At 42.6% G+C, this 25,786-nt stretch overlaps 1 protein-coding gene across 2 annotated transcripts in view; it reads right to left on the bottom strand.

The window, feature by feature from the left end:
- Positions 1–4,545: 4,545 nt before the first annotated feature.
- The window catches only part of PASK (PAS domain containing serine/threonine kinase), a 33,155-nt gene continuing 11,914 nt past the window's right edge, over positions 4,546–25,786 (bottom strand). The window contains exons 9-19 of one of the 2 annotated variants that reach the window (XR_010918158.1): positions 25,596–25,767; positions 23,200–24,497; positions 22,173–22,354; positions 19,913–20,080; positions 19,009–19,134; positions 16,327–16,461; positions 14,986–15,185; positions 11,238–11,371; positions 9,814–9,960; positions 6,835–8,070; positions 4,546–4,610 (exon numbers count right to left, since the gene is read on the bottom strand). Coding sequence is in view for 1 of the 2 variants with exons in the window: in XM_067539016.1 (XP_067395117.1) it covers positions 7,883–8,070; positions 9,814–9,960; positions 11,238–11,371; positions 14,986–15,185; positions 16,327–16,461; positions 19,009–19,134; positions 19,913–20,080; positions 22,173–22,354; positions 23,200–24,497; positions 25,596–25,767 (2,750 nt within the window). In the remaining variant the exon portion in view is untranslated. Of the gene's footprint in view, positions 4,611–5,439; positions 8,071–9,813; positions 9,961–11,237; positions 11,372–14,985; positions 15,186–16,326; positions 16,462–19,008; positions 19,135–19,912; positions 20,081–22,172; positions 22,355–23,199; positions 24,498–25,595; positions 25,768–25,786 lie in introns of those variants that run through there. The other variant, XM_067539016.1, reaches the window with a different exon arrangement.

The raw sequence follows: 25,786 nt of genomic DNA, 5'->3' as shown, positions 1-25,786 counted from the left end.
GTTTCTCTTCCAGATACGAACCAGGCCCCCCCAAGCTTCTGCAAGCAGCTGAAAGCAGCACATTCAGGGCAGTAAAGCCACACACATAAATAGTGTTAGCTAGGCTGCTTTTCAGGCTCATTCCTGCCTCTCCCTGCCCCTCACAGCACATCTGCAGAGCACGTTGTTGCATGCTCGCGTGCACACACACCACAACTCCCACTTACTGTCTTTACCCACATGCTCTCCACATTCTGCACTGTGCACACCACACTTCATAACAGCAACACCTCAACACATGCTTTGCAGCTCTTGGCTGCAGTTTGCTTCTCTGGCACAATTGAGCTCTCAACAATCACAGTAAAGACCATTGGTGTGGGAGGGAGAGCTTTCTTAGGGGCTAGTCTGAGACACTGGAGTGAACTTCTCCAGGAGCCATCCCAAACTCATCACGTTCCGCTCCACGTGCTAGACCTTGCCTCCTGTAACAAACACATTGCACCAGGTATAGCTATGTATTCTTTGACCTGCCTTCTGTAAGGAATGCATTGCAACAGTTATAGTTATGGAACAAAAACAAGAACCCTCCCCCTCCAGCCTCCCACCAGGCTATCAAAAGAAGACGCTCCACTGTACATATTTCTTCCTCTGAGGAGAGAAGCAGAGAACAAACAATATGTGACATAGTTTTAGACACTGGTGGAAGGTGTTTAGATATGACAGTAAAAAGTACAGTCTAATTATGGAGGGCATGGAACAAACACCATGACTTGTGTGTTCAGTGGGCAAAATATATGTGAAGGTGCAGCGCAAGCCCCATTAATCATTCTGGTCTAGAATTAGGTTTGGGGAATAGGAGGGTTGAGGAGGGGGAAGGATTGCTTTGAAGTACAGCCCTGCAGAGTATTGAAGGGACCATGTCTTTGTCTGGCCCAGTGTTTGTGCTTGGAGTTGGTTTAGGAGAATTGGCTCCAGAATTGTCTTGGAGTCTCCAGGAATTAAAGATTTAATATTTAATTAAAGGATCTCTTGTGATGAAATCTCCAGGAATACATCCAACCAAAATGGGCAAGCCTGTCAGTGTTGCCAGCTCATGATTTTGTCATAAGTCTTTTGATTATTGTATTCCTTGGAGTCTCAGCCCCTGGAGTTAAGTGGATTTGTGAGGATTTCAGCCTTCATTCTTAAAGCAAAAGTAAGTTTCTACCTCTTGTGGCTGTGGAGAAAGCTTCAAACTGTGACACACACACAACCCCCCTGCAACGTAAGGCTCAAAAAGCAGAAGGCAATAAAAAGAACACCACATCTCTTATTTTTACAGTCAATCATGATTTTTGGTGAGCCTGACTCATGATTTTTGAACATTTGGGGCTGGCAATACTGCATAGTTGTTGACCATGGTCTTCATCCCAGAGCTTTATAAGATCTCTTTAGCTATCCTGGGTCCAGGCCTTGGAGCGCTGTGAAGGACTGAGACCTTGAACCTGATTTGAAATTCTATGGAAAGTCTGTGTAGAGAGCAGAGGGCAGGTCTGATACATTCATGGGTGCCTGTGTTGCTGAGATGTACTGCAGCCTTCTGTACTAGGAGGAGTTCTCAGTGCTGGAGGCTTCATCTCCTGGTGTATCGCATGCTGCAGTCCAGCTGAGGGATGACAAGCGTGAATAAGGGAGTCCAGGTCATCATCTGCCACGATGGGATGGAATTTCCCCTAGCCAGCCAGAGGTGGCAGGAAGCATTACTCATGGACGTTGCTCAGTGAGAGCTTAGCATCAATGATGAATCCAAGAGAACTTCTAGACTACAAACTGAATTGACCAATTCTGGGGGTGTATCATCAACCAAAGGAGACTGCACTGTGACTATGGATACGATTTAGTCACAGAAGTCACAACAAACCTCTGTGACTTTTGACTTCAACCCCTTAGGCAATTTATTCCAGTGATTAACCACCCTGATAGTTAGGAAGTTTTTCCTAATGTCCACCCTAAACCTCCCTTGCTTCAGTTTAAGCCCATTGCTTCTTGTCCTGTCCTCAGAGGTTAAGATGAACAATTTTTCTCCCTCCTCCTTGTAACAACCTTTTATGTACTTGAAAGCTATGTCATGTCCCCTCTCAGTCTTCTCTTCTCCAGGCTAAAAAAACCCAGTTCTTTCAGTCTTGCCTCATAGCTCATGTTTTCTAGACCTTTAATAATTTTTGTTGATCTTCTCTGGACTTTCTCCAATTTGTCCACATCCTTCCTGAAGTGTGGCATCCAGAACTGGACACAATACTCCAGATGAGGCCTAGTCTGTGTGGAGTAGAGTGAAAGAATTACTACTAGTGTCTTACTTACAACACTCCTACTAATACATCCCAGAATCATGTTTGTTTTTTTTGCAACAGCATTACACCATTGACTCATATTTAGCTTGTGGTCTACTAGACCCCCAGATCCCTTTCCGCAGTACTGCTTCCTAGGCAATCATTTCCCATTTTGTACATGTGCAACTGATTGTTCCTTCCTAACTGGAATACTTTACCTTTGTCCTTATTGAACTTTATCCTATTTACCTCAGACATATTCTCCAGTTTGTCCAGATCATTCTGAATTTTAATCCTATCCTCCAAAGCACTTGCTAACCCTCCCAGCTTGGTATCATCCACAAATTTAATAAGTGTACTCTGTATGCCATTATCAAAATCACTGATGAAAATATGGAACAGAACTGGACCCAGAACTGATCCCAGTACTAGAGCAAGACATTTAATACACAATACTACTCCGCTAGAAAAGAGGCTGCAGATTCAGAGGCTCCCATCCAAGTATAACCAGGCTGAACCTGGTTGGGCCCGTTCAGGGTGGTATGACCTTAGACATGTGCAGTGCTAGCTGGGCCCCTTTTCAGACTGTTCACTCCCCCTGCTCCTCACACAGCACATACTGTACAGGATTTCACTCCACACAAACACAACTGAGAGACACTGTGTGAGCAAACACACCCTCCACATTCCTTACTCCACTGCCACGCACAACACACTTCACAACTGCAGCAGTTCCACTTCCTTAACTTATTCTTTGCAGCTCTTCACTACAATTCCCCACCGGAACCAACCCCAGCAATGATCATTGAGCAAGACACACTACCCACCCTCCAAAATTCACTTTTGTATTGGTTTTGTGTCTTCCCTCACACCACATGCTGCCCCCCGAATTAGAACAACCTCAATCTCCTCACTCCTCAAATTTCAAACACACACACACACACACACCAGAGCCTCACCCCAGTTCTCTCACACAATGCGGCTCATTCCACTGACCCATAATTAACATATCCCTCAAACATACAGTGCAGACCTCCACCACCCACAATTCACACCCACACTGCTCCCCAGTCTTTCCCTCCCAACAATTCTCACACATACTGCAGAACCTCCATGCCTACAATTTACACACACAACTCCCCCCCCCCCAGACAGTGCAGAGCCCCATCCCCCACAATTCTGACACACACTCTAACTCCCCAACCCCAGTATTCCCAGTTCATCCCCACACACTGATTATTTCCACTGCGGGTAGTGCCCAAAACCTTGAAAAGAGGAGCAAAGCCACATTGTGCTGGGCATGGCATACACAAGTAACAAAGGAGACTTTCGCTGCCCCAAGGAGATTACGCTGCAGACTCCTTCCCCCTACACACACACACACCATGGAGAACCCCCCCTCGCAATTCATGCAGACACACGTTTGTATATTCTTGCAGTGCCTTCCATCTCACATACAACTAGTACTAGTTTGGCAGCTCCCCACCCCCATTTATACACACTGCAGCCCCCTCGTGTGCATAGTGTGTACACACACACACATACACACTCAATTATGGAGGGAGTGGAGCGAGCAGCAGTAACACATCCTTCACACACACTGCTCCCTACACACAGCAGACCCCCCCCTCCCCTGCATCGCCCAAGCCCCTATCACCACCCCAAGATGAGAGAATGAGGGAACTTCAGGTCTGCAGCTGGGGAGATGGAGCAGAAAGTGGTTCAGCATGAAGTCCTTTTCTGGGCAGCCCTGCTCTATGGGGGAATCTGAAGAAAGGAATGGTAGTGTTCTCTTCAACAAGGGCTTTCCTCGGCACTGCCACTTGGAAGCGGGTGTGATTTCCAGCTCCTGTATGCAGGTTAGCAGGTACTTTTATTTGGAAATCAGAGGAGGGAGGAAAAGCCAAACAACTTGGGAGGTAAAGTAAGTTTGGGAGGCTGACCATGCAGTTTATGGCAGTGAGGGCAAAAGCCTACACATCCAGTATTCCTCAGCCATCTCCCATCCAAGTATTAGCCACACCCACCTCTGCTTGACTTCTGAGATCAGACAAGACCAGGGACATTCAGAGTGGTATGGCTGTAGATGGCCTTAGTTCTAACTCTTCCATTTTTCAGCCCCCACATAGCCTCTTTTCTACTATTCCTACAGCTGACCTTGCACAGTACATGGCTACACATACACAGTGCCCTCCTCATTCATGCACAACTTACTCTTTTACCATGACTTTTGGCCTTTCCTCTTCCAAGCAGCAACTGAACATGAAGTGGAGTTTTGCAGAGTCTTTTCAGCTCTTTGTTATATTTGGCCTGCAAAGGAAACTACAAGAAACAATGAGTAGGCATGACCAGAAATTATCCATGAGTCCAGCCTGGCCCGTACTGATGTTCTACTCTGACTCTGATATACCATCTTTTTAAAAAGCCATCAGAAATCAATGCAATATTAATATTAATTAATAATTAATAAACCAATATCTATAAACGTAGTAGCCACATTAAACAAAGCCACTTTTGAATGGTCAAGTTGAATGTTACCTAATTAGGGTTTTGGAACCAAAGGCAGTCCTACCTCGGCCTCGTGCTCAGGCTATGAGTTTAGCCCCCTTATTTCTGGATTTCTGAGCAGTTCAGAGTGCTCAGAGCAAAGTCCCACATGACAAAGAAGATGAGAGCTGGGACTGAGAACTTTTTGTTTCTTTAACCTATTAGGTGGTCTTGGAAAAAAGATTGTAAATCTAGAAATTCAGATCTATACCAGTTTTTCCTGGCAGGTTCTGGGAATGACGAGAGAACTATTAAGTTTATGACATTACAGATACCAAGGAAGCGGAACTACGGTTGAATTGAGAGGGGAAGTAATTTTTATTCTCCATGTTTCAACATCTGTTTTTTGGTTAAAACCAGGTTTTCTGTTAGAAGAAAGAAAAAACAAAAAACAAACAAATTTAACATCTCTGCCCCCATAATTTAAGGGCTGACAACTTCTAGGCAAGGAGCCAGTGGAATCATCTGGCAAAAAGAGGGAAGACAAGATCAGGCTTAATGTACCTGATTTTTTTTTTTTTTTTTTTTTAAAAGAAACAAGCCTTTCATTGTAAGTCAACAGCTCACACAGCAACACACGTGAAAGACACAGCCAAAGAGACACTTTAAGAACTTCAATGTTTATTCTGTTCACTTTTAGGAAACAGTGATACAGCACAATTTTGATAAAAACCACAGCAAATAAAAATATACTTTGTATTATAAAAACCTAAACAGAGTGTTAAAAATCCTTCACTTTCCATTTTAAAATGTAATCTACTCAGTAGAATTAGACACACACTTTTGCTATAGGATTTTCTTGAATAAACCTTTTTAGATGCAACTGTAATTCTTATTTTGTTACAGGGGAACAAGGTCCAGTGAGGTCTCTCTCTAGTCCCCTTTTATTTGTGTGCACATCTCAGTTGCATCTGTCCAGAATCCTTCAAACCTGCAGCATCATATATGAGGCATCTATTAGTGAGGGTAGCTATACAGAATTCAGTGAGCAACCCAGTCCCATAGCACTGGTATTATGTACTGCAATACAGCATCAGCAAGAGGTACTTTGATGTATAAATCCTGCTACTGCCCTGGGGTTTTGTATCCAATTCCCCCATTTCCTGAATATTCACACATGGACCTTGTCTATACTACAACTTACTTCGGTATAATTTATGTTGCTCGGGGTGTAAATAATCCACATCCCTGAAACATATAATTTATACCAACCTTAGCACCGATGTAAACAGTGCTATGTCAGTAGGAGAAGCTCTCCTGCTGACATAGCACTGTCTACACAGGCACTTAGGTCTGTATAAGTTATGTTATTCAAGGGTAACATAGCTACTGCCTCTCATGGGAGGTGGAGTAATTAAGCCAATGGGAGAGCTTACAGCATCTCCACCACAAGTGTTACAGCAGTGTAGCTGTAGTGTAGATGTAGCCACAGTGCACTAAAATGGGTCCTTTAAATAGTCTCTCTCTCTCTCTCTCTCTCTCATCTATGGTACAGAATGACAGTTCCTTGTGGGGAGGGGCGGGGGAGATTATGAGCAAGATTTTGCAGCACTGCCAAAGTCTGGGAGGTCACTCTGTGGAAGTTCTGGCCTAGATGACAAATTAAAAAAAAAAGAAAGAAAGAAAATTAAGAAAAGTCTAGTTCAGTAAAAGATTTGACTGATGGAGTTATATTACTGAAGCCCTGACAACCCATACAATTTGCCATAGACAAAACCATGCATCCACCATCTTGTTTACTGAGAGATCAGCAAGTATTCAGTCTTGATTCGATTTTGTGGGGCAGTAAGGATCACTTGAAAAGCCAAACTACATTTTTGAAATCCTTAAGACAAGGTTTACAACAGAACTATGAACCAAGTAGGTCAGTTTCTAAGCTTGACTACATCTTAGTCTTTCTGTATAGAAAACAGCACACTCAACAACAACAAAAATCAGCATTCCCGTACTCCAGAATCAAGTGCTATTAAACAGAGAAATAAAGTCAAAACCAACTGACCACACTGGGATTTTCTACCGTATGTTTCTTTCAAATATGAATTCGGTCAGACTCCATCCCCCTTGAAAAATGGGTTGACTCAGCTTCACTCTGCCATTAAAAGGATAAAGGATGGTGATCAACTGGGGTTCCTTCAATCAGCAAACATTAGGACTCCAGGTTCTAGACATGAATGAGCTAAGAAACAGATAGTAGCAAACGTAGTCTTTCCATTCATAAGGGAATGCTTGCCCTCAAAGCACATTCTGACAACTGCAGAAAAGGCTCATCGGCATCCACTGTGCCAAGCCTTGTTCACATGAATAGGATTTCAACCAGAGCCCCAACTGCTGGGAAGAGTGCATGCCCCGCAGTGCTCCAGGTCTAAGCTGATTTTACTTCTGAACAGCTATGGTGTGAGCATTGCAGTTTCAGATAAACAGAGGTTTGGCCCAAACTGGAAACTATATGTAGGTGTGTGCAGTGCTCTCCTAAATAGGAGTCAACTTTATATTAGGAATGACAACCATCAGAAGGCCTGTCCAAGACAAATCCTAAAGTCAGATGGGAAAATCTGGTAAATGTACTGCTGGATTCTGTTTAATCAATACTATAGCCTTGTCTCAGGCTCACAGGGCCTGTCCAGATGAAATGCTGATGGCCCAAGGGAGAGGAGAGAGGAAAGGCACATTTGGATCCAATCACTGTTGGTGATCTCCAGAAAAGCTCACTGGGAAAAACTGAAAAGCTTCTGCATTTAAGAGTCTAGAATGGATCAGCCTGAAGTCAAAGACTGGCTCTATAACGTCACTATCAAACCCTTTCACATCACAGGCCTCTGTTACAGTAAGTCCACGAAACCAATGGTGTAACAATGGAGAGATTTCTCTCACTGGTCAGCAACTCCTGTCTTCTAGTACCTACAGTTTATCTGTCTGTTAAAACAGAAGCGCTTAATGGGACACTTCTTTAGGTCTTGGGAGGACAGTAAGTGGCTGATGAATAGAGAGCTATTCTCCAACAGGAGGGGGAATCTGCAATGTGCAGACTGCGTGGTGTTCTCTGTATGTCAGTCCTGGTGCTGAAGATAGGTCAACAGATCTTGCTCCAAAGCAGTGGATGTTCCTTCCAATTGGGGATCTGTGAGCTCGTTGTCATAGGCATCATTGCTCAGTCTCTGCTCACTCTCCAAGCAAGGAGCTGTCTGGCTGTCTCTGTGACTATGCTCAGCAGAGCGGTTTCTGAAATTATTGCTTTCTAAGGAGGAAGAAAAACAAAAGGTGGAACAGGCATTAAGGGATGAGCCATAAACCCCTGTTTATCCGCTAGCATGTGCCTCAAACCCAGAGGCATAGATTCCAGAAACAAAGCTTTAATCTGCAGAGTAAGGAAGCAGGTACAAGCTAAATCTCTGCAAGCACTGAGGTCTATCTTAAAGCAGCATCAACTGGCATGCCCAAGTTATTTGAGCTGTGCTAATACCAGCTGTGATTCTAGTCGTACAAGCTTCCCCCCTACACTATCTTCTCCACGCCAGCCTAGATTCCACTAACAAGATGACCATACCCAGTCTGCACCACTTAGGATTTCACTGACACGTATTTAGCAAAAGTCCATCTACCAACAGCAGCCGTATCTGAGACAGTCACAAGAGTACCTCCTAGTTATGATCAGACTCCACTGACTCCTAGTCAAATTTCCACCTCTTCTTGTAAATCTTATTCAAAGGAAACCTGATTGCTTTCTATGATGAGGTGACTGGCTCTGTGGATGTAGGGAAGGCGGTAGATGTGATATACCTTGACTTTAGCAAAGCTTTTGATACTGTCTCTCACGGTATTCTTATCAGCAAGTTAAAGAAATATGGGTTGGATGAATGGACTATAAAATGGACAGAGAACTGGCTAGAGCATAGGGCTCAACGAATAGTGATCAATGGCTCCATGTCTAGCTGGCAGCCGGTCACAAGCGGAGTGCCCCAGGGGTCGGTCCTGGGGCCGGTTTTGTTCAACATCTTCATTAATGATCTGGAAGATGGGGTGGATTGCACCCTCAGCAAGTTTGCGGATGACACTAAGCTGGGGGGAGTGGTAGATACTCTGGAAGGTAGGGAAAGGATACAGAAGGACCTAAACAAACTGGAGGATTGGGCCAAAAGAAATCTAATGAGGTTCAACAAAGAAAAGTGCAGAGTCCTCCACTTAGGAAGGAAGAATCCCATGCACAGCTATAGACTGGGGACCGACGAGCTAGGCAGCAGTTCTGCAGAAAAGGACCTGGGGGTAACAGTGGATAAAAAGCTGGATATAAGTCAGCAGTGTGCCCTGGTTGTCAAGAAGGCTAATAGAATATTGGGCTGCATTAGGAGGGGCATTGCCAGCAGGTCACGGGAAGTGATTATTCCCCTCTATTCGGCATTGGTGAGGCCGAATTTAGAGTATTGTGTCCAGTTTTGGGCCCCCCCACTACAAAAAGGATGTAGACAAGTTGGAGAGAGTACAGCAGAGGGCAACAAAAATGATTAGGGGGCTGGAACACAGGACTTATGAGGAGAGGCTAAGGAAACTGGGCTTGTTTAGTCGGCAAAAGAGAAGAATGAGGGGGGATTTGATAGCAGCCTTTAACTACCTGAAAGGGGGTTCCAGGGAGGATGGAGCTAGACTGTTCTCAGTGGTGGCAGATGACAGAACAAGGAGCAATGGTCTCAAGTTGCAGTTGGGGAGGTCTAGGTTGGACATTAGGAAAAAGTTTTTCACTAGGAGGGTGGTGAGCACTGGAATGGGTTACCTAGGGAGGTGGTGGAATCTCCATCTTTGGAGGTTTTTAAGCTGCAGCTTGACAAAGCCCTGGCTGGGATGATATAGCTGAGGTTAGTCCTGCTTTGAGCAGGGGGTTGGACTAGATGACCTCTGAGGTCCCTTCCAACTCTAATATTCTATGATTCTATGATTCTGTGAATACTTTAGGGGGGGAAATGTCATTATCAGAGTGATGTCTTACCTGGCCTGGCGGAGACATACACCTCGTCCCACGTGTAGTTAGCCAGGTTCACAGGCTGCTGCACCCAGGGATCCTCTACTAGCTTTTCCAGGGTTGTGCGCTGCTCTGGAGCAGGATGCAGGAGACCAGACACCAGAGTCATCAGATCTGAGCAAAATAAACAAACAAACAAACAGTGAGAGACAATCAGAGGTGTGGCTCTTTGTCCTAGTTACTCTGACACTGCTGGTATGACGTCACAAGACACACCAAGCAAATTAGATTCAACACTCATAACTAGGTAAATTTGTAACCCCAGATCCCTCCAGCATTCATCAGTCCCATCCCCCACCCCTTCTGCCTTCCTGTCAGGATTCCTCTGTTTTGTTTCATTCACTCAGGGCTGTGCTTGCTTGGCATGGAGAATGATTTGAGCCTTCCACATTGTGTAAATAGTAAACTGAAAAGAAGTAAGACACGGGGGGGGGAGGGAGTGAAACAATAGAAAAATTCCAACAATACATGCACAGCAGGGTTTTTTTGCACGCTGCTCCTATTATAACTTTGGTGCCCCTGGTGGCCACCTACACACTCCAAGACCAGTGCCTTTCTGGACATTCTGAAGGGAGCTCTAGTTTGAGTTTGTTTTTCTTTTAAGAGCATACCGGTGGCTTAGGGAAAACACTATGAAATTCATAATTGCAAAGTTGTAGAGACTCTTTCTGTCATTATAATACTCCTAAGATCACCTACAGAGAGGTGGCTGATGAAAGATTCATCAACCCACAACATGCTTTTTCTCTTCAACACCTCTACCAAGAAGCAAGACCAGCAATATCTTTTAGTCCAGATCAGGAAACCAATTCTGAAGTTGGAAATGCAAGCAAACGACCTTCATATTCCAAAGGGCCCTCTGAGGTGAGGAAGTGATCAGCAATACCTCTTAAGTCAACAATGCTGATTGGCAATGGTTAAGTGAAGAAAAGCCTGAATTTGCATTCAAGCCACGGGATCGCTGGTGATCACTGGACCTTAAACTTATCTAGTAGACTGAACTTTACCATTATGTTATTTGTTTCAGCTCACTCCGTTTTTAACTTGGTGGCTTGGGATAATGAATGAAAGAGTGAACTCACCATAATGAAGGTGTGGAATCTGAAATACTGCCAGTTCAGATACTTCCAGATGTGTAAAGAATTAAAGTACTTTCCTTAATCAAAGCAGGTGAATATACAGATTTACATGTCACAGCTCTTATTAAGATGAGAACTGATGTTTAATAAACTGAGAGCATGTATGAGACAGATTCCTGAGAAGAGGGCAAAACCTGGAGAAATTAACATACACTGTGCGCTTTCAGCTACACCAAGGTTCTTTCTGGCAAGATCTCTTCCACTATGGTCAGTTCCATTAGCAATGAATGGCACAGATAAATGAAAACTCACCTTCTGATACCCTGTAAGGAGGATTTAGTACGGCCTCCATGGTCTCCTCCAATTCACAGAAGGGATTCTCTCCAAATACTAGGGTATAAAGAGTGATGCCAAGTGACCACATCTCCAGTTCCGGTCCCTGGTACCTGCACAAAAATACACAAGGCTACATAAATGCAAAGTACAAATATACTAAGATGGATAAAAAGTAGAACACATATTTATAACATGTATCTGTGGTTCCAAATTCTATTTCAAGGTATGAAAATTAATATGAAAATATTGTAAGAGTTTTACACAACTATATAAATGCTGAAGCAGAAAAATATATAAACACTCTTAGTTGTCCTATGCCAGGGGTTCTCAAACTTTTTTTCCCCTGAAACTCCCTTTGAAAATATTTCAGGCTTTGACAACCTCCCCCCAAAAATGGTGACCCCCCTCATGCCATGCCATGCCATGCCATGCCATCCACACCCCTATGCCATAGTACCCTTCTGCACTGCTGCTCCTGGCCAGCAGACGCTGCTCTCTGGCCATCCATATCTGAAGGGCTCTGGCTGTCAGCCATGCATGTGGCTGATAGTCGCAGCCACAGTATGTATGGGGGCTGACAGCTCAACCCCTCCCATCCATAATAATCTTGCAACCCCTTGAGGGGTCCCACCCCACAGTTTGAGAACCCGTCCTATACTGTCTTCATCATGACAGTCATGAACATGCATATAATCCCTGGCCCTTTCCCACCTTCAGTTTGGCGAGTCATTGTTAGCAAAAGTGAGAGCACTTCTCACTGAGAGGCACCACACAAGCTTCCCTCTCACAACTCCATATTTTTCCTCACCTACAACACTTCTTGTTATTTTAGTCTTGGGACTCTCCTAAACAGAAACTGATAAAACTATGCAAAACTGCAAAGTGATTATGCAACATGAATTAACAGTCACTAAAGGAACAACCACATCTAGTTACATTTAGTGTCTAGGTGAAATCAGAACCTACCCTTCCTGAACAAAGAGGGCCAGTATAGCTGCAATATATATCTGGTGGCCAGAAGACCAGACTGACTACTGAACCCTGGCCAAAATTAGAGCTTGTCTACACTTAGAGCACTGCAGCTGCATCGGTGCCACTGTCGTACTTAGTGAAAACGCTACCTACAGTGGTGGGAGATCTTCTCCCTCAACATAGGTACTCCACCTCCCCAAGAGGCAGGAGCTATGTCAGTAGGATAAGCTGTCCTGTCAACACAGTGCTATCTACGCCGGGAGTCTGGTCAGTATAACTGCATCGCTTGGGGTGTGGATTTTCAGTCGTTATACCTACATACGTTTGTAGTGTAGATCCAGGTTTACTAACCAGTTTTTAACTACACGTTAGACAGCTCAGTGGAAACCCCATGTCATTCTGAAACACCCTCTCCCAAGAGAATCCCGCCACTTCACATCCCATCTGGGAAGGAAAGTAACTTGCTTCACACAGGGCTAGAAGTGACATTTGGTTAATTCACTGGTAACACTGTGTGTACAGCTTAGTCATCAATCTGCTCAAGGCAGCTGTTCCTAGACTGTGAACAACACAAAGTGCTTGCTGCTGGTCTGGAGAAAGTACTGAGTCTCTTCCTTTTTTCCAGCTGCTGGAGAGCCTGGGGACCCATATGAACAGCGGGAAACGAGGAAGAGCTGACCTAATAGTAATCCTTGCTCCCTGGAGGAGGAGGAACTATATACCTCCTTCAGGAACTGAATCCATAACCAGGTCTGAAACTGCCAACCTTCACCTGGAAAGGAACATTCAAAGGAGATGGCGAGTGAGACAACTGAATGCCTGGGCATGTCCGGGGAGCAGTGAATTAATCAGCAGAGAGACATGTGCAGTGGGCGAGGAAGCTCAGACTATAGGACAGCATGATCAAGGAAACAAACTGGAGGATTGGGCCAAAAGAAACCTAATGAGGTTCAACAAGGACAAGTGCAGAGTCCTCCACTTAGGAAGGAAGAATCCCATGCACAGCTATAGACTGGGGACCGACGAGCTGGGCAGCAGCTCTGCAGAAAAGGACCTGGGGGTAACCGTGGATAAAAAGCTGGATATGAGTCAGCAGTGTGCCCTGGTTGTCAAGAAGGCTAATGGCATATTGGGCTGCATTAGCAGGGGCATTGCCAGCAGGTCACGGGAAGTGATTATTCCCCTCTATTCGGCATTGGTGAGGCTGCATTTAGAATATTGTGTCCAGTTTTGGGCCCCCCACTACAAAAAGGATGTGGACAAGTTAGAGAAAGTACAGCGGAGGGCAACCAAAATTATTAGGGGGCTGGAGCACAGGACTTATGAGGAGAGGCTGAGGAAACTGGGCTTGTTTAGTCTGCAAAAGAGAAGAATGAGGGGGGATTTGATAGCAGCCTTTAACTACCTGAAAGGGGGTTCCAGGGAGGATGGGGCTAGGCTGTTCTCGGTGGTGGCAGGTGACAGAACAAGGAGCAACAGTCTCAAGTTGCAGGGCGGGAGGTCTAGGTTGGACATTAGGAAAAAGTTTTTTACTAGGGGGTGGTGAAGCACTGGAATGGGTTACCTAGGGAGGTGGTGGAATCTCCATCCTTAGAGGTTTTTAAGCTGAGGCTTGACAAAGCCCTGGTTGGGATGATGTAGCTGAGGTTAGTCCTGCTTTGAGCAGGGGGTTGGACTAGATGACCTCCTGAGGTCCCTTCCAATTCTAATATTCTATGATTCTATGATTCTAGGACAACAAACTGATCAAACAGCAGAGAAATACGTGCCAGGATGCAAACAGAGAAGGGGGACAGAACAGATGGGAGTGGGAAATGACAAGATTTCTTTCTTAAAAAAAAAACAACAAACAAACAAACAAACACACACACACAAGTTAAAAAGACAGCTACAACACATAAATATTTCCCTGATACCTTGTTTCTCCATGTAAACAATTTCTGCACTTGCCAAAGAGATGTGTGTTCATAAACAGGGATGAATGGGAGGGGTAGTGGGTCACTAAAACCCATCTATTAAGATGCGGTTCCCACTATCAAAAAGGCGAACTACAGAACAGATTAAGTTGTGATATGACTCACCTAGACCCTACCTACCAGCCTAGGAATAAAAATCTGAAACTTGCTGCATAACTAGATTGTAGAGCATGGCAGCCAGAGGCTCACCAAAGCACTGTACTCAGCATTCTACTTTTAATAAAGTACTACATGAGGCCCATTAGTTCAGCTTGAAGTGGCACTTGTGTTCTAGACCACACCAGGCTGACAACGTTCAGGTTTGTGCTGAGTGCAAAGGAGAATGCCTTTATGATCTTGATAAAAGACGTATGGAAAATGAGCAAGACATTCTGAGATGCTTAGATTGTATTTGGATAACTGACAAAACTTAAAGCAGCATTTCCCAAGTGTGGGTGCACCCCCTTAAGGGCACAAACAAGTAATGGGTGGGGCCCCCAGTTTCTCAATTGCTCCCCAGTCTCAGCTTTCATTTGAAAGAGAGAAATGAAGTCTCTGCAACAGTCATGAAGAAAACAGTCAGAAAATATGACTCAAGTGCAACCTGTGCAGCAACGTCTGTCTGAATGTACAGAGCTGGAAACAATAGCTTTGAGGAGTGAAATACCCAATTTATGTCACTAGATGCTAGTGACAATAGTTTAAGCGTCATTCTCTCACCCATTCTCCGCCCGGCTTTACAGGTGAATTGCTAACAAGGAACACAAGAGCACTTTTTGCTCAAGTTCAGTACATACGGATTGCCCGAGAGCACTTCTGGTGAGCAGTACTCAATTGTCCCACAGAAGGTGTAGAACAGCGTGCCAGGTTCCAAGTAAGCAGCTGAGCCAAAGTCCACAAGTTTGATTGTGAAATCTTCAGCAATAATGATGTTCTCATCCTTGATGTCTCTGTGGAGGATATTTCTGCAGTGGAGATATCCCACTGCTGACACTATCTGAAGCACAAGGAGGTTACAATACAAAGAAATTTACATGAGGGACTCTTATCTAGAATAAAACAATCATATTTTGGGGGGTTGTTTACATCTCATCGATACAAGATGAGGAGCTACAGCCAAATGGGATAGCAGTCATCCAATTGCAGTAGTGCACTCCGGGAAATTTGGAAACTAATTAAGGTTTCTCCCTCTCCAAATGTGTGAGGTCAGGGTACCTTGTAGCCATGTTGTTTGTTCATCCCCTTGGGTTAGGAGCACCAGTGATTATTCACAACCCAGCAAGTTAAATTTTTTTTAATCCAACTTTGACCAAAGAGTAATTTAGTCTTCCAACACTTCCTTTCCCATCATTACAGGCTTATACAGGTATGAGTATTTATAAGTGAAGTTTTATATAAATAAGATAACTCACTCCTAAATACCAAGGCCTGGTCTACACTAGAAAATTAGGTCAGTGTAACTACGTCGCTCAGGGCTGTGAAAAATCCACAACCCTGAGCAACAGTTAAGGCAACCTAAGTCCTCATGTAGACAGCACTAGGTTGACCGGAAGAATTCTTCATCAACCTAACTACCACCTCTCGGGGAGATGGATTAACTATGCCGATGAGAGACCCCCTGTCAGCATAAGTAGTGTCTACACTGAAGAGTTACAGCAGTGCAGCTCTGCAGCATTTCAAATATAGACAAGCCCTCAGTCACCTCCTTCTGCACCATTCATTCCGTGATGCCATAATTAAGTATAGCATCACAATTTGCAAATCATTCTGATATCTAGTGTTAATTTTGTGAAGCCACAGTCCAACCGAACAGGCAGAGCAGAAAGATAATGGGGGGTTTCAGTTTATACAAATCTTTGTGAGTCAGCAGTAAAGAAAAAGTACATAACAATACTTGATTCATTAATGAGACTTGGGGTAACATTTAGTGAGGCTTCCCCACTTGTGGCAGCAGTCTTTTAAAGGTTACTGTGGGTGACAATTCAGACCAAAAATGCTCACATGGTACTCTCTAAATACCACACACTATCTCAACTTTCCAGTGAAATAGGATTCTTGTATTAGCCAACTTTCCCTCCATCATAAAATGTCAAACTGGCACATTCTCAAGCATGCTTTACTTCAAAATTAGCTCTTACCTGTCTGAATATATAGCTTGCCAAAGGCTCATCCAAGTCAGGCTGATTATCAATGAATGTGAAAAGATCCAGACCTGATCCATGCTTCTCCATCACTAATTGGAAAAAATGTCCGTTTTCAAATACATCCAGCACCTATAAATAACAGGTAATTCTTATAATGCTTTTTGTGTTTACAGCATTCTAAAGACATTAACCTCCCAGTGGGGAAGCAATCAAAGCATATTATAATCTTTAGGGAATTACATCTCTCTAAACATACATAGCCCATCAGCATTAATTGCCCAACTTGTAAAATCATCCAGGGTTTTTGTGGGGCAAAAATTTAAAAAGGGAGCATCAGTTTGTGGCCTAAAGCTCTCTTATGCTACCAGGTCACTGCCACCAGAAATAAAGTCCCCTGTGAACACTGAAGTCTGACGTATGCAAGATGTCCAGGGAAAGGTTTCCTCAGTCTTGTGGTGATCAGCTTGAACCTCCCGAGAAAGGTAAATTTCAACAAAATAAGCTCCTCGTGTCTTGTGGAAAATTAGCTATCTTCTGCTTATTCCCAAAACCTATACAGCAGGTAAAGGATTCAGGAATTAAGTCTGAGACTGGGATAGTCATAGGCAATTGCAAAAATGTCTAATTAACTGGTGAAAGGAAGCACTTACACCTTTCTACAAACTTCACAGGTTTCCCTTGCCACTATGAGTCCTATACAAGATAAATCAAGACCTTCTGTTTAATGGTATTAGCTACTGTTCTCTTTAACTGCAGGGATAACCAGATGAAGGTTTTGATGATTGTGACAGACATCTCAGACTAATTAAAAATCCACTCTTAATTGAAAGTGGTCTGTTTAGCATCACGAAGCCAGCATGTTCTGAAGAGAATTCTGAACACTGACAGAATCAGAGAACCCCTGTATGGTCTGAACACAGACACCGCAGAACTCAGTGAGGTGCTGTCACAATTCTCCTAATTTTCTGAATACTGTGGCAACAATCTGGCTCACATCTGTATCATTGCCTTTGAGTAAAAATTGCAAGCCATGACAAATCTTGCCAACTTTTTCTGACCTGTATTGTTAGAGAGCAAGATTTTGAAGTGAGCCATGACTAACAAGTTTGTAACAGACTTCAAAGGTTTGGCTGTGATGAGAGAGTGGGTTTGGTTGGTTTGCCATACTCCTAGGAACAATGTAGTAAAGCTAAGTTAATGTTTATGTTTTTGTATATAATTATGATCATTACCAAAAAAGATCAAGAAGGACACAGAGTTCCACACTGAAAGATTTTAGTCTCCAAATACTGATTTTACCTTGTGCGGTGGGAGTGTGACACACTGCACCCACATGTAATTGTGTATCATTCATATTCACCCTTATAGTATAATTGTGTATTGTTTAATTCAAAGTATGTCATGTAAGATGTTTTTGGAATGCTTATGACATAATGAACCTTATTACAGAGAGATGTTTGTTGCAATGTCCTATGTTATGGTTATGAAGCTTTGCTATGTAATGTTCCCAAAGGTGTGTTTCATAGCTTGAAGCAGATTCAGGCAAAAACCCTGCAAGAGCAGCGAGATAGTTCGCACCTCACTAAGGCATGCATAAAACAAACCAGCTCTTCCAGAAATAATGGACCAGCCTAAGCATCAATAAGGGGATGCTCATGTGTCTCAGGCATGGATGAATCCATACAAGGACATTGTTTGTCAACTGACACTAAAGAGGGGGGTGAAGGAAAGGGGAAACATTTTGCTGCTCACGCTCTCTCTTCCACCTCCATCTACAAACACCACCAAACAATTGAAATGCTGATCCAAGGGCGAGCCTGGCTGGGAGGCAGATCAGCCAGCCTGTGGTGAGAATCATCTAAGACTGTAAGGTTGTTGAAAGTATTAAACTTCATTTAGAATACAATTTGCCTTTTATTTACTTTTGATCAAATCTGACCTGCTTTCCTCTGACTTATAATGGTTTAAAATCTTTCTGTACTTAATAAATTTGTTTGTTTGTTTTACCTAAAGCACTGCATTGTGGTTAAAGGTGTGTTAAGACTCCATTTGAAGTGACAAGGCAGGTGCATATCAATTTCTTTGATAAACTGACGAACCAATGAGCTTGCAGTGTGCTGTGGGCAGCACTGAACATTGAAAGATGGCAGTTCCGAGAGTTGCACCTGGAACTGGGGGTAGTGGCTGGGGTCATATCACTGTATAATCCCATGAGTGGCTGGCTAGAGGCACTCATTCACTGAGTTAGGAGCAGCTTGCTTGCTGTAGGCTGTGTGTGGGCTGACCCAGGAGTAGGGGTTCACAAAAGTGTAAAACGGGCTCTAAGAGTGAGGGATTGGAGTGACACAGAAATACACCTGTCCAGATTGCAGAGGGGAATGTCACGGGTTTAAATACCATTTTAACAAGAATCAACTATTAGTTATCGTGCATTGATAATTCTGACAACTAATTTGCCCAGATAAATGTTGTGGGTGTATTTTAAAGAATCAATACTATATTAAACAAGCAATTTTAGAATATTTATTGTATTTTGTACTTCTGTGTTAAGAAAATGTCAGTAAAAGTTATTAGCTACCAAACAGTCTGATGGAAGATCACTTTGGAAGATTGGAGAAAGTGAAGAATAAGTCAAACTGTGTGCTTAAAAGCTGTGTGCTTTGCGTTATACTGTACCTTAATAATATTGGGGTGCTGCTGCTTTTGCAGGATTGCAATCTCCTGAGTAACTTTCCCCAGCTCAGGATCCTCTACCCAGCAGTCTTCCAGCACCTTCTCCTTCCAAATGAACTTTACTACAACCTACACAAATAATGCAAGAGGATGATTAAGATGGAGATTATTTTTTCTACAAATTCACTGAAAGGCTGTTGCCAGCAACCCAGAAAGCTGCTGATAGTTATAGAAGACAGGTCTACACTGTCCTCAGTCCCTTTAATATACCAGCACAATTGGATTTTAAAAGCTCAAAACACATGAAACCCACTGGATGGGCAGCACAACTGCATCTGTTGCTCTTAACATACACCTCCCTATTTTGCTTTCAACTGGTTTACTGAATTCTGTAAAACTTCTCCCACCAATCAAAACTGGGGTCCCAGGACTTCAGTGAGACTGCTCCACAGTGTGTAAAGCTTAAGCACATGCTTAAGTTTTTGGAGGATCTGAGCCATCATTTGCAGTTTGCCCTCTCTGCTTATTAATAACTTAATTCTATGCTATTATTAAGATCTGGTGTATCACTTCTCTCAGGCTTTTAGTGGGGTGAATTAGACACAAAATGGTTACCAGATACAAAATGAAGCTGGCCACAGAACCTATTTGAAAAGGATATATTAATCTCTTTATTACATCAGTGTCAATACCTTTCTGGAGGTTTGTGGGAGGGTTTTTTTTTTTTTTTTGGTATGTTTCTGTTTTGTTTTTTAAAGAGCTAAGAAATTCATATTTAATTTTCTGTTTTTGGTAGCCTGAGGTTGACATTTCATTATAGAATAACCCTTGCTCTTGTTGTAAGTGGTCATATTATAAAAGAAAAAATAAGTAGAAGAGTAAATTAAATAAATGTTTCCTTCTTAACCTCCTTATTATCTTTCTTGCATCTGGCAGTCCAGACAAAACCAAAAGCTCCTTTGCCAACGAGACTGACAGTGTCATATTTCTTTGCATATTCTCCCTCAGAAGCCCTCAATCTTTCCAGATCTTCAGTTCTGTGGGAATTTTCAAACAATGGTGCTGTCCTGATCACCTGGAATAAGAAGGAAGAGACACAAGAAAACTGAAGTGAGCTGGTGAGTGATTTTTATAAAATAAAAAGATATAAAGAAATCAGATATTTTAGAGAAAGATCCTTTTTCACTGTCGTCATGAAAATGTGTTATTTTTACTCCATTACCAAAAGCTGTCATTGTCATAGCAATCACCACATTGGACTAGAGCACTGGTTCATCTAATTCAGCAGCCTGATTCCAGCAGTTGCCAAAACCATACACTTCAGTGGAAGGAGAAGAAACAGAAGAAAATGCACCCGGATAATTGTGTAAACTGCTATGTATGGAAAAAGAGGACTTCTTCAACTATCACCACAGCCTAGATGATCCTGTTACATTCTGAGCAAGAATTTAGATTACTTTTCATGTTTAAACTTGACCATTAGGGTCACAGTCGCACAGGTTTTTAAACACAGTCACGATAGTTTGCCTCACTGACCTAAAACTCGACAATGAATTCCACAGATATACACACCACGTCAAGAGTGTTCTTTCACTGGTTCTAAGTTTAATGCCTTATAAGTTTCATAAATTCTCCCCTTGTTCTCCTTGGAGACAGCAAAATAGATAATGATGAGTTTTGGGATACATTTCAGAATAGCTCCATCAAGTCCATTCTGTTTTCTCCTTTTCCCATCCCCCACTTCGCCCCCAAAAGACAGTGAGATTAGAATTTAAGTCACACAGTACTCTGAATTATGTCGGGGGAGCTGTTTATAAGTGACCAGTAGGTTTTCTCTTTCTCAAGAGAGGCAACTGGAAGTGCACAAAGTATTCCACATGAAGGTATATCATCACTGTTGTATTTCATAATTTTCTAAAAAGAAAACACCAAATATTCTATTTACTTTTTTGAAATGTAAAATACTGCTTTACGTTGACTTGTCCATGCCAGATAGTGACTACGACATATCAACAGTTTAAACTATTTTTAAAATTGAAATTTCATGAGCCATTTTTCTGCCTAACTCCCCAACATCTTGAAGGAAGATTGCAAGAAACTCCAGATAGTTAGATTTGCTAACGAACAAAAAGTATCAGTTTGTAAAAATTAAGTAACTCATCCCCTTTCTCTTCAAAGTAATTGATAAAAACTAGTGATAATCACTTCCCCAAATACACCTTGGTATTTCTCTTTGCACTGAGGAGCAGCTGTTCATTAAGACATTTTGTTTATCATCACTGAACCAGTTTTTAACTTAACCCTTACCTTGGTGTGTGTGTTCTTTAAATCTTACAATAACCTTACCATAAGCCTTTGGCAAAGGCAAGTAAATAATATCCACAAGGTCATCATCATCTATTTTAACTGATTAGACATTCTTTTCCCTTATAGGAACTGCACTAGTTGGAGCATATCAGGTTTATTATTAACAGAATAGGTGGTCTTAACACAGAATTTCTTAGGGTTTTTTAATTTAAGATTGCCACTGTGTTCTTCTCACATATGGTATTCTGTGCTTAAGTACTATGATACCATACCAAATGCAACACCTGGAGTTGCAGATGAAATTAAGTCAGTCCATTTAATATATTTCTTCAACCTAGTATTTCCTTTCTAAAATGAAATATTTTCATAGAATGGAACCCAGCAAAATACAGAATGCGCAACACTACACCAACCTTAAACCACAACTAGACAAGATGACAGAAGTTCTATGTATCATGCAAATCCTAGCCGTTGGGTTAGCCCTGTTCTAACCTTATCTATATTAGGCAACATAAGCCAGGGAGAGTAAACTGATTTAAAAATTGGTCTATTTACACGGTTTTAGTGCCATTAGAATTAGATCCACTTATACCATTTTATGTTGTCCTTACATTGATCTAGCTTAATGCAGTAAGATACCAACCCTGAACAATAGAGATCTTCTAAAGCATCAAGGTGCACCAAGAAAGATTGCAAAATAGAAACAAGTTGTTAAAACTGCTTTGTCTTGTCCCTTTCATGACAGTTAAATCCTTCCCACAATACACATTACATCAAAAAAAATTCTTACTTCAGCTTCACCCTGAGAAGGACGCAGTAAGAAGCATTTTCAAACACTAAGTAATGGTGGAGATACTCACTTCTCCCAGGCTGAGTGCAGAGAGATCTGCTATAGACTGGGAAGAACTGGCTAAACTGGAGAGCAGAAGTTGAGTCCTTGCTGCTGCTTCTTTCTGACTCTGAAGGAGGTCTCTCACCACCCACACGCAGAAGAGAGCTGCAGGGTTCTGCAATTCTACACGCTTCACTTCAAAAAGTATACCTTCAGAAACACAAATCCCCGCAGAAAGATATTCAGACCCATTTAAACATTGAACACTGAATAAAAGAAAAAAAAATTACCAATGCAAAGAAAGCATTCAGGCCAGTTTTATAACTTGCACTCCTAAGTTTAGAAGGTTTGAAATGATGGCCTTGAGATACTCTATTTAGGGCCAAAAACTGAGGCCCCTACTCAGAGAACTCCCATTGACTTCAGTGGGAGTTTGCCTAAGTAAGAATTGAGTGAAGCCTGACTAAGGATTTGACCATTAGAAGGTGGCAGACAACAGTACAAGTATTTTAGAGACTTTATGAACAATCATCCACAGAAGAGCAGTGACTACACCCTTAGAAGTGGCAGGTTAAAGAAAATACCTGCCAAATGGGAGCTATGAAAGCAGCCTCTTAAGTGACACATAAATGGGAGCTATCCATAAGAAGCTGTTTGATCAAACTGTAGGAGTGGGTGAAAGATCTCCCAGGACACAACTCAAGTGCTATATTAAATGTTAGCAACTTTCCAGTTAAAGGGACATAAAATACCACATAAAATACCTTTGGCAAAAAACCCAAGATTCTGTAATTGTGGTTAGAACACCACCTGAAATGATTAAATCAATTAATTTAAAGAGACATTTACTTTTCAGCATTTATGCTACTGACTTTGCATTTCATTCCACTTGGACAATGAAAATAGACTGGCCCAAAGATTAACCTTTTTCCTCCTGCAACTCCAAAGCCTCCCCCCTTCCTACTGTGAGCCTCTATCCGAGAAACATTTGCATTCTTTTAGAAAAGAAAAAAAAAAGCATCTAATCAAGAGAAACGGTCATTTGTTTAACTTACTTAGTCGGGAACCATCTCTGTGATAGCAGTTCCCAGCATAGCTGCCTTCCAGGATCTCGGAGATCAGCAAAGGAGCTGCCAGAGCTTCTGTTTTTACCGGGGTGGATGTTACTTGCATTTTCAAGTTCTGCTGCCTAAACAACAGAAAGTCTTCTTGGGGATACACATAATTGTTCAGAGGGCTTCTGTTCAGATGATCCCCCATGTTCTCTGCAGCACTTTTAGGAACTGCAGGAGATGTTCTGGAGGACTCCTCTTGAGCATTTTCCAAATGTCTGCTGGAGTTCAACCACCTCTGGCCACCATTTGGGGAAGTGTCATTCAATAGGAACTCTTCTGGTTCAATTGCAGAGGAATTAGGCTTCTGATCCAGGAGGCTTCCCACATCTACGTCGCAGTCCACCACATCAAGCAAGCGTGTCCTTAGAAGATCTGAAGCAGCACATGAGCAATTGGCTGAAGTCAGCTCTGCGCTAATGTTCAGGTCCAGTTCCTTAAGGCCATCACAAATGCAATTCATCTCATTGCCTGGTTTTTGGATTTCTCCAAAGTTAACGGCAGCCCCCAAAGCAGAGGCATCACAAGCTGGCAGACTTCCTGAACAAACATCTTTGATATCACTCCTGGAAAGGAAGGATAAACAACCATTCAGTACAGAGTTTTCTATTGTCATCTGCTCAACGCTGGAGTTTCTTGTACAATTCTTTGAATTTGTATTTGAGAACTGCTCTGTAATCGCATGGGCTTCCACAACCTGTCTGCAGTCAGATGTTGCCCCAAGCCACGGTTCATCTAGTGTTGGTGTCCCAAATGAGAGACAGGTGGTGTCATACAAAGGTCTATTCAAATCATGGGTCTCAGTTTCTAGACTGTCTTCTAATCTGCAGGAATCAGACGTCTGATGGCCAGGTATTGAAGTAGCCTTTCCCTGAGGCTCAGTGGAAGATCGATATTTCCTGGTTTCATATGGTAACCTAGAGCTTAGTTGCCTATCTAAATCCACAAGGACTTGATGCTCTTCCTGCAAGAGGTCACACAAGCTACCGGTAACATCAATGTTCACCTGCAGAGTCTCAGATGGTATTGGACCATCACGGTCGCTCGCTGGTACTTCTGTATCCTGACCCAAACCTGAGTGTGTTGAGTCAGATAGTTTGGGAGAGTCTGCTGCAGAGAGGCTCTGGGGTGAGTAATTAGTTTCTGCAGTTTCCATCACAGTGAAGACTCTGTCATGCTGGCTCTCAGGCGATGGCTGTTCATCATGGGCTGGCAGGTCACCAGTTGCAATGCAGTCCATACTGCAGGGATTCAAATGTTTCATTCATGTCAGGGCCAGAAAAGAATGAGAAGGAAATCAGTGTACTGACATTCTATTATTTACAATTTTTATAAAAGATTCAGTAGGAAATTCTCAGTGCAGACTTCCCAGCACATGGCAAATTCAAAGTCTTAATGCAAAGGAGTGGCTACAGTTAGCATATGGAATAGGTTCCTAAACACCGTTCCAATGGATTGTCTAAGAAATAGATCTCGAACAGGAGGGAATTTGACACAATGAAATGAAATGAAATGAAACTACAGCCCAAGGAAGGACATACGGTAATGAAAGATCTGTATTGGGTTCCCAGGTATAATTTTTATATACAGTTTTATCTATGGTAATACAAATTCCTTAAGATTACTGTACATTTACAAAACTGTAACAATTCTAACTAAGGTTAAACATTAAATGAGGGATCGTGCGGATATAAAAGGTTTTAGATTCTGTTCTTAAGCCCATCTGTATTTGTCATCCAGGTATTTATGTAGAATTATGACTCGTAGTGAAATAAAGAGAAAAGAAAGACCTAAAGAGATGGAGCAGAGACAGCTGGGCTCCCCTGCTAATAGAGTGCAAAGTTCTGTGGGAAGACTAGTTACTAGATGAACAAAGACATTTGCAGCAAATAGTGACTCTCAGAAGGAGGGAACACTGTTTAAAACATAGTTCCAGCTAGACTAGCTTCCAGAACAGTTTCACTGGATAGCATGTATGGGGTTTAACTGGAACTGTGTTTAAACACTTCTTTAACTCTGTTCCTAACTTAGTACAGACAGAAGCTAGGTATCACTTCTAGCTGGAGAGAAAGTGAACCTTTACAGGTCAAAGTGGTGTTAGTGTGGGTAGAAAGAGGGGATGTGAGTAATTTAACAGGTTGGGTATAGGTAGGACTGAATATGAAGCAGAGATGGGCAAAATTCTTTACCTGCCTTGCTCTAGAAAACCAAATACAGAAGGCTAACGCTATCTCTACCCCTTTCAGTTCAGTTTTACAAATAATGAAACACTATTTCTTGCAATTACTGCTAACTGGCTTGGTTTATAAAAGCTGTGAAAGTGCACATGTAAAACCTACTCATTGAAATGTCTGGATGTCACGGCAGGGGATGAGAGAGTAGATGGCAAACTGCTCCCACCATCCATCCAGGTCTCTGCCCTAGTGAAAATGTCTTCCACCTGGTTCCTTACTAATTTCTGCTTCTCTTGTAGCAGGAGAACTGCATCACCAGCAAGCAAGAAACTGGCACCTGTACCAAACAAGATGAG

The sequence above is a fragment of the Emydura macquarii genome, unplaced genomic scaffold (genome assembly GCF_026122565.2).
Source record: "Emydura macquarii macquarii isolate MOO-44397 ecotype Brisbane River unplaced genomic scaffold, CSIRO-AGI_Emac_v2 contig_499, whole genome shotgun sequence".
Classification (NCBI taxonomy): domain Eukaryota; kingdom Metazoa; phylum Chordata; order Testudines; family Chelidae; genus Emydura; species Emydura macquarii.
The sequence above is the reverse complement of the archived record's forward strand: the minus strand, read 5'-3'. Positions and strand labels throughout refer to the sequence as shown.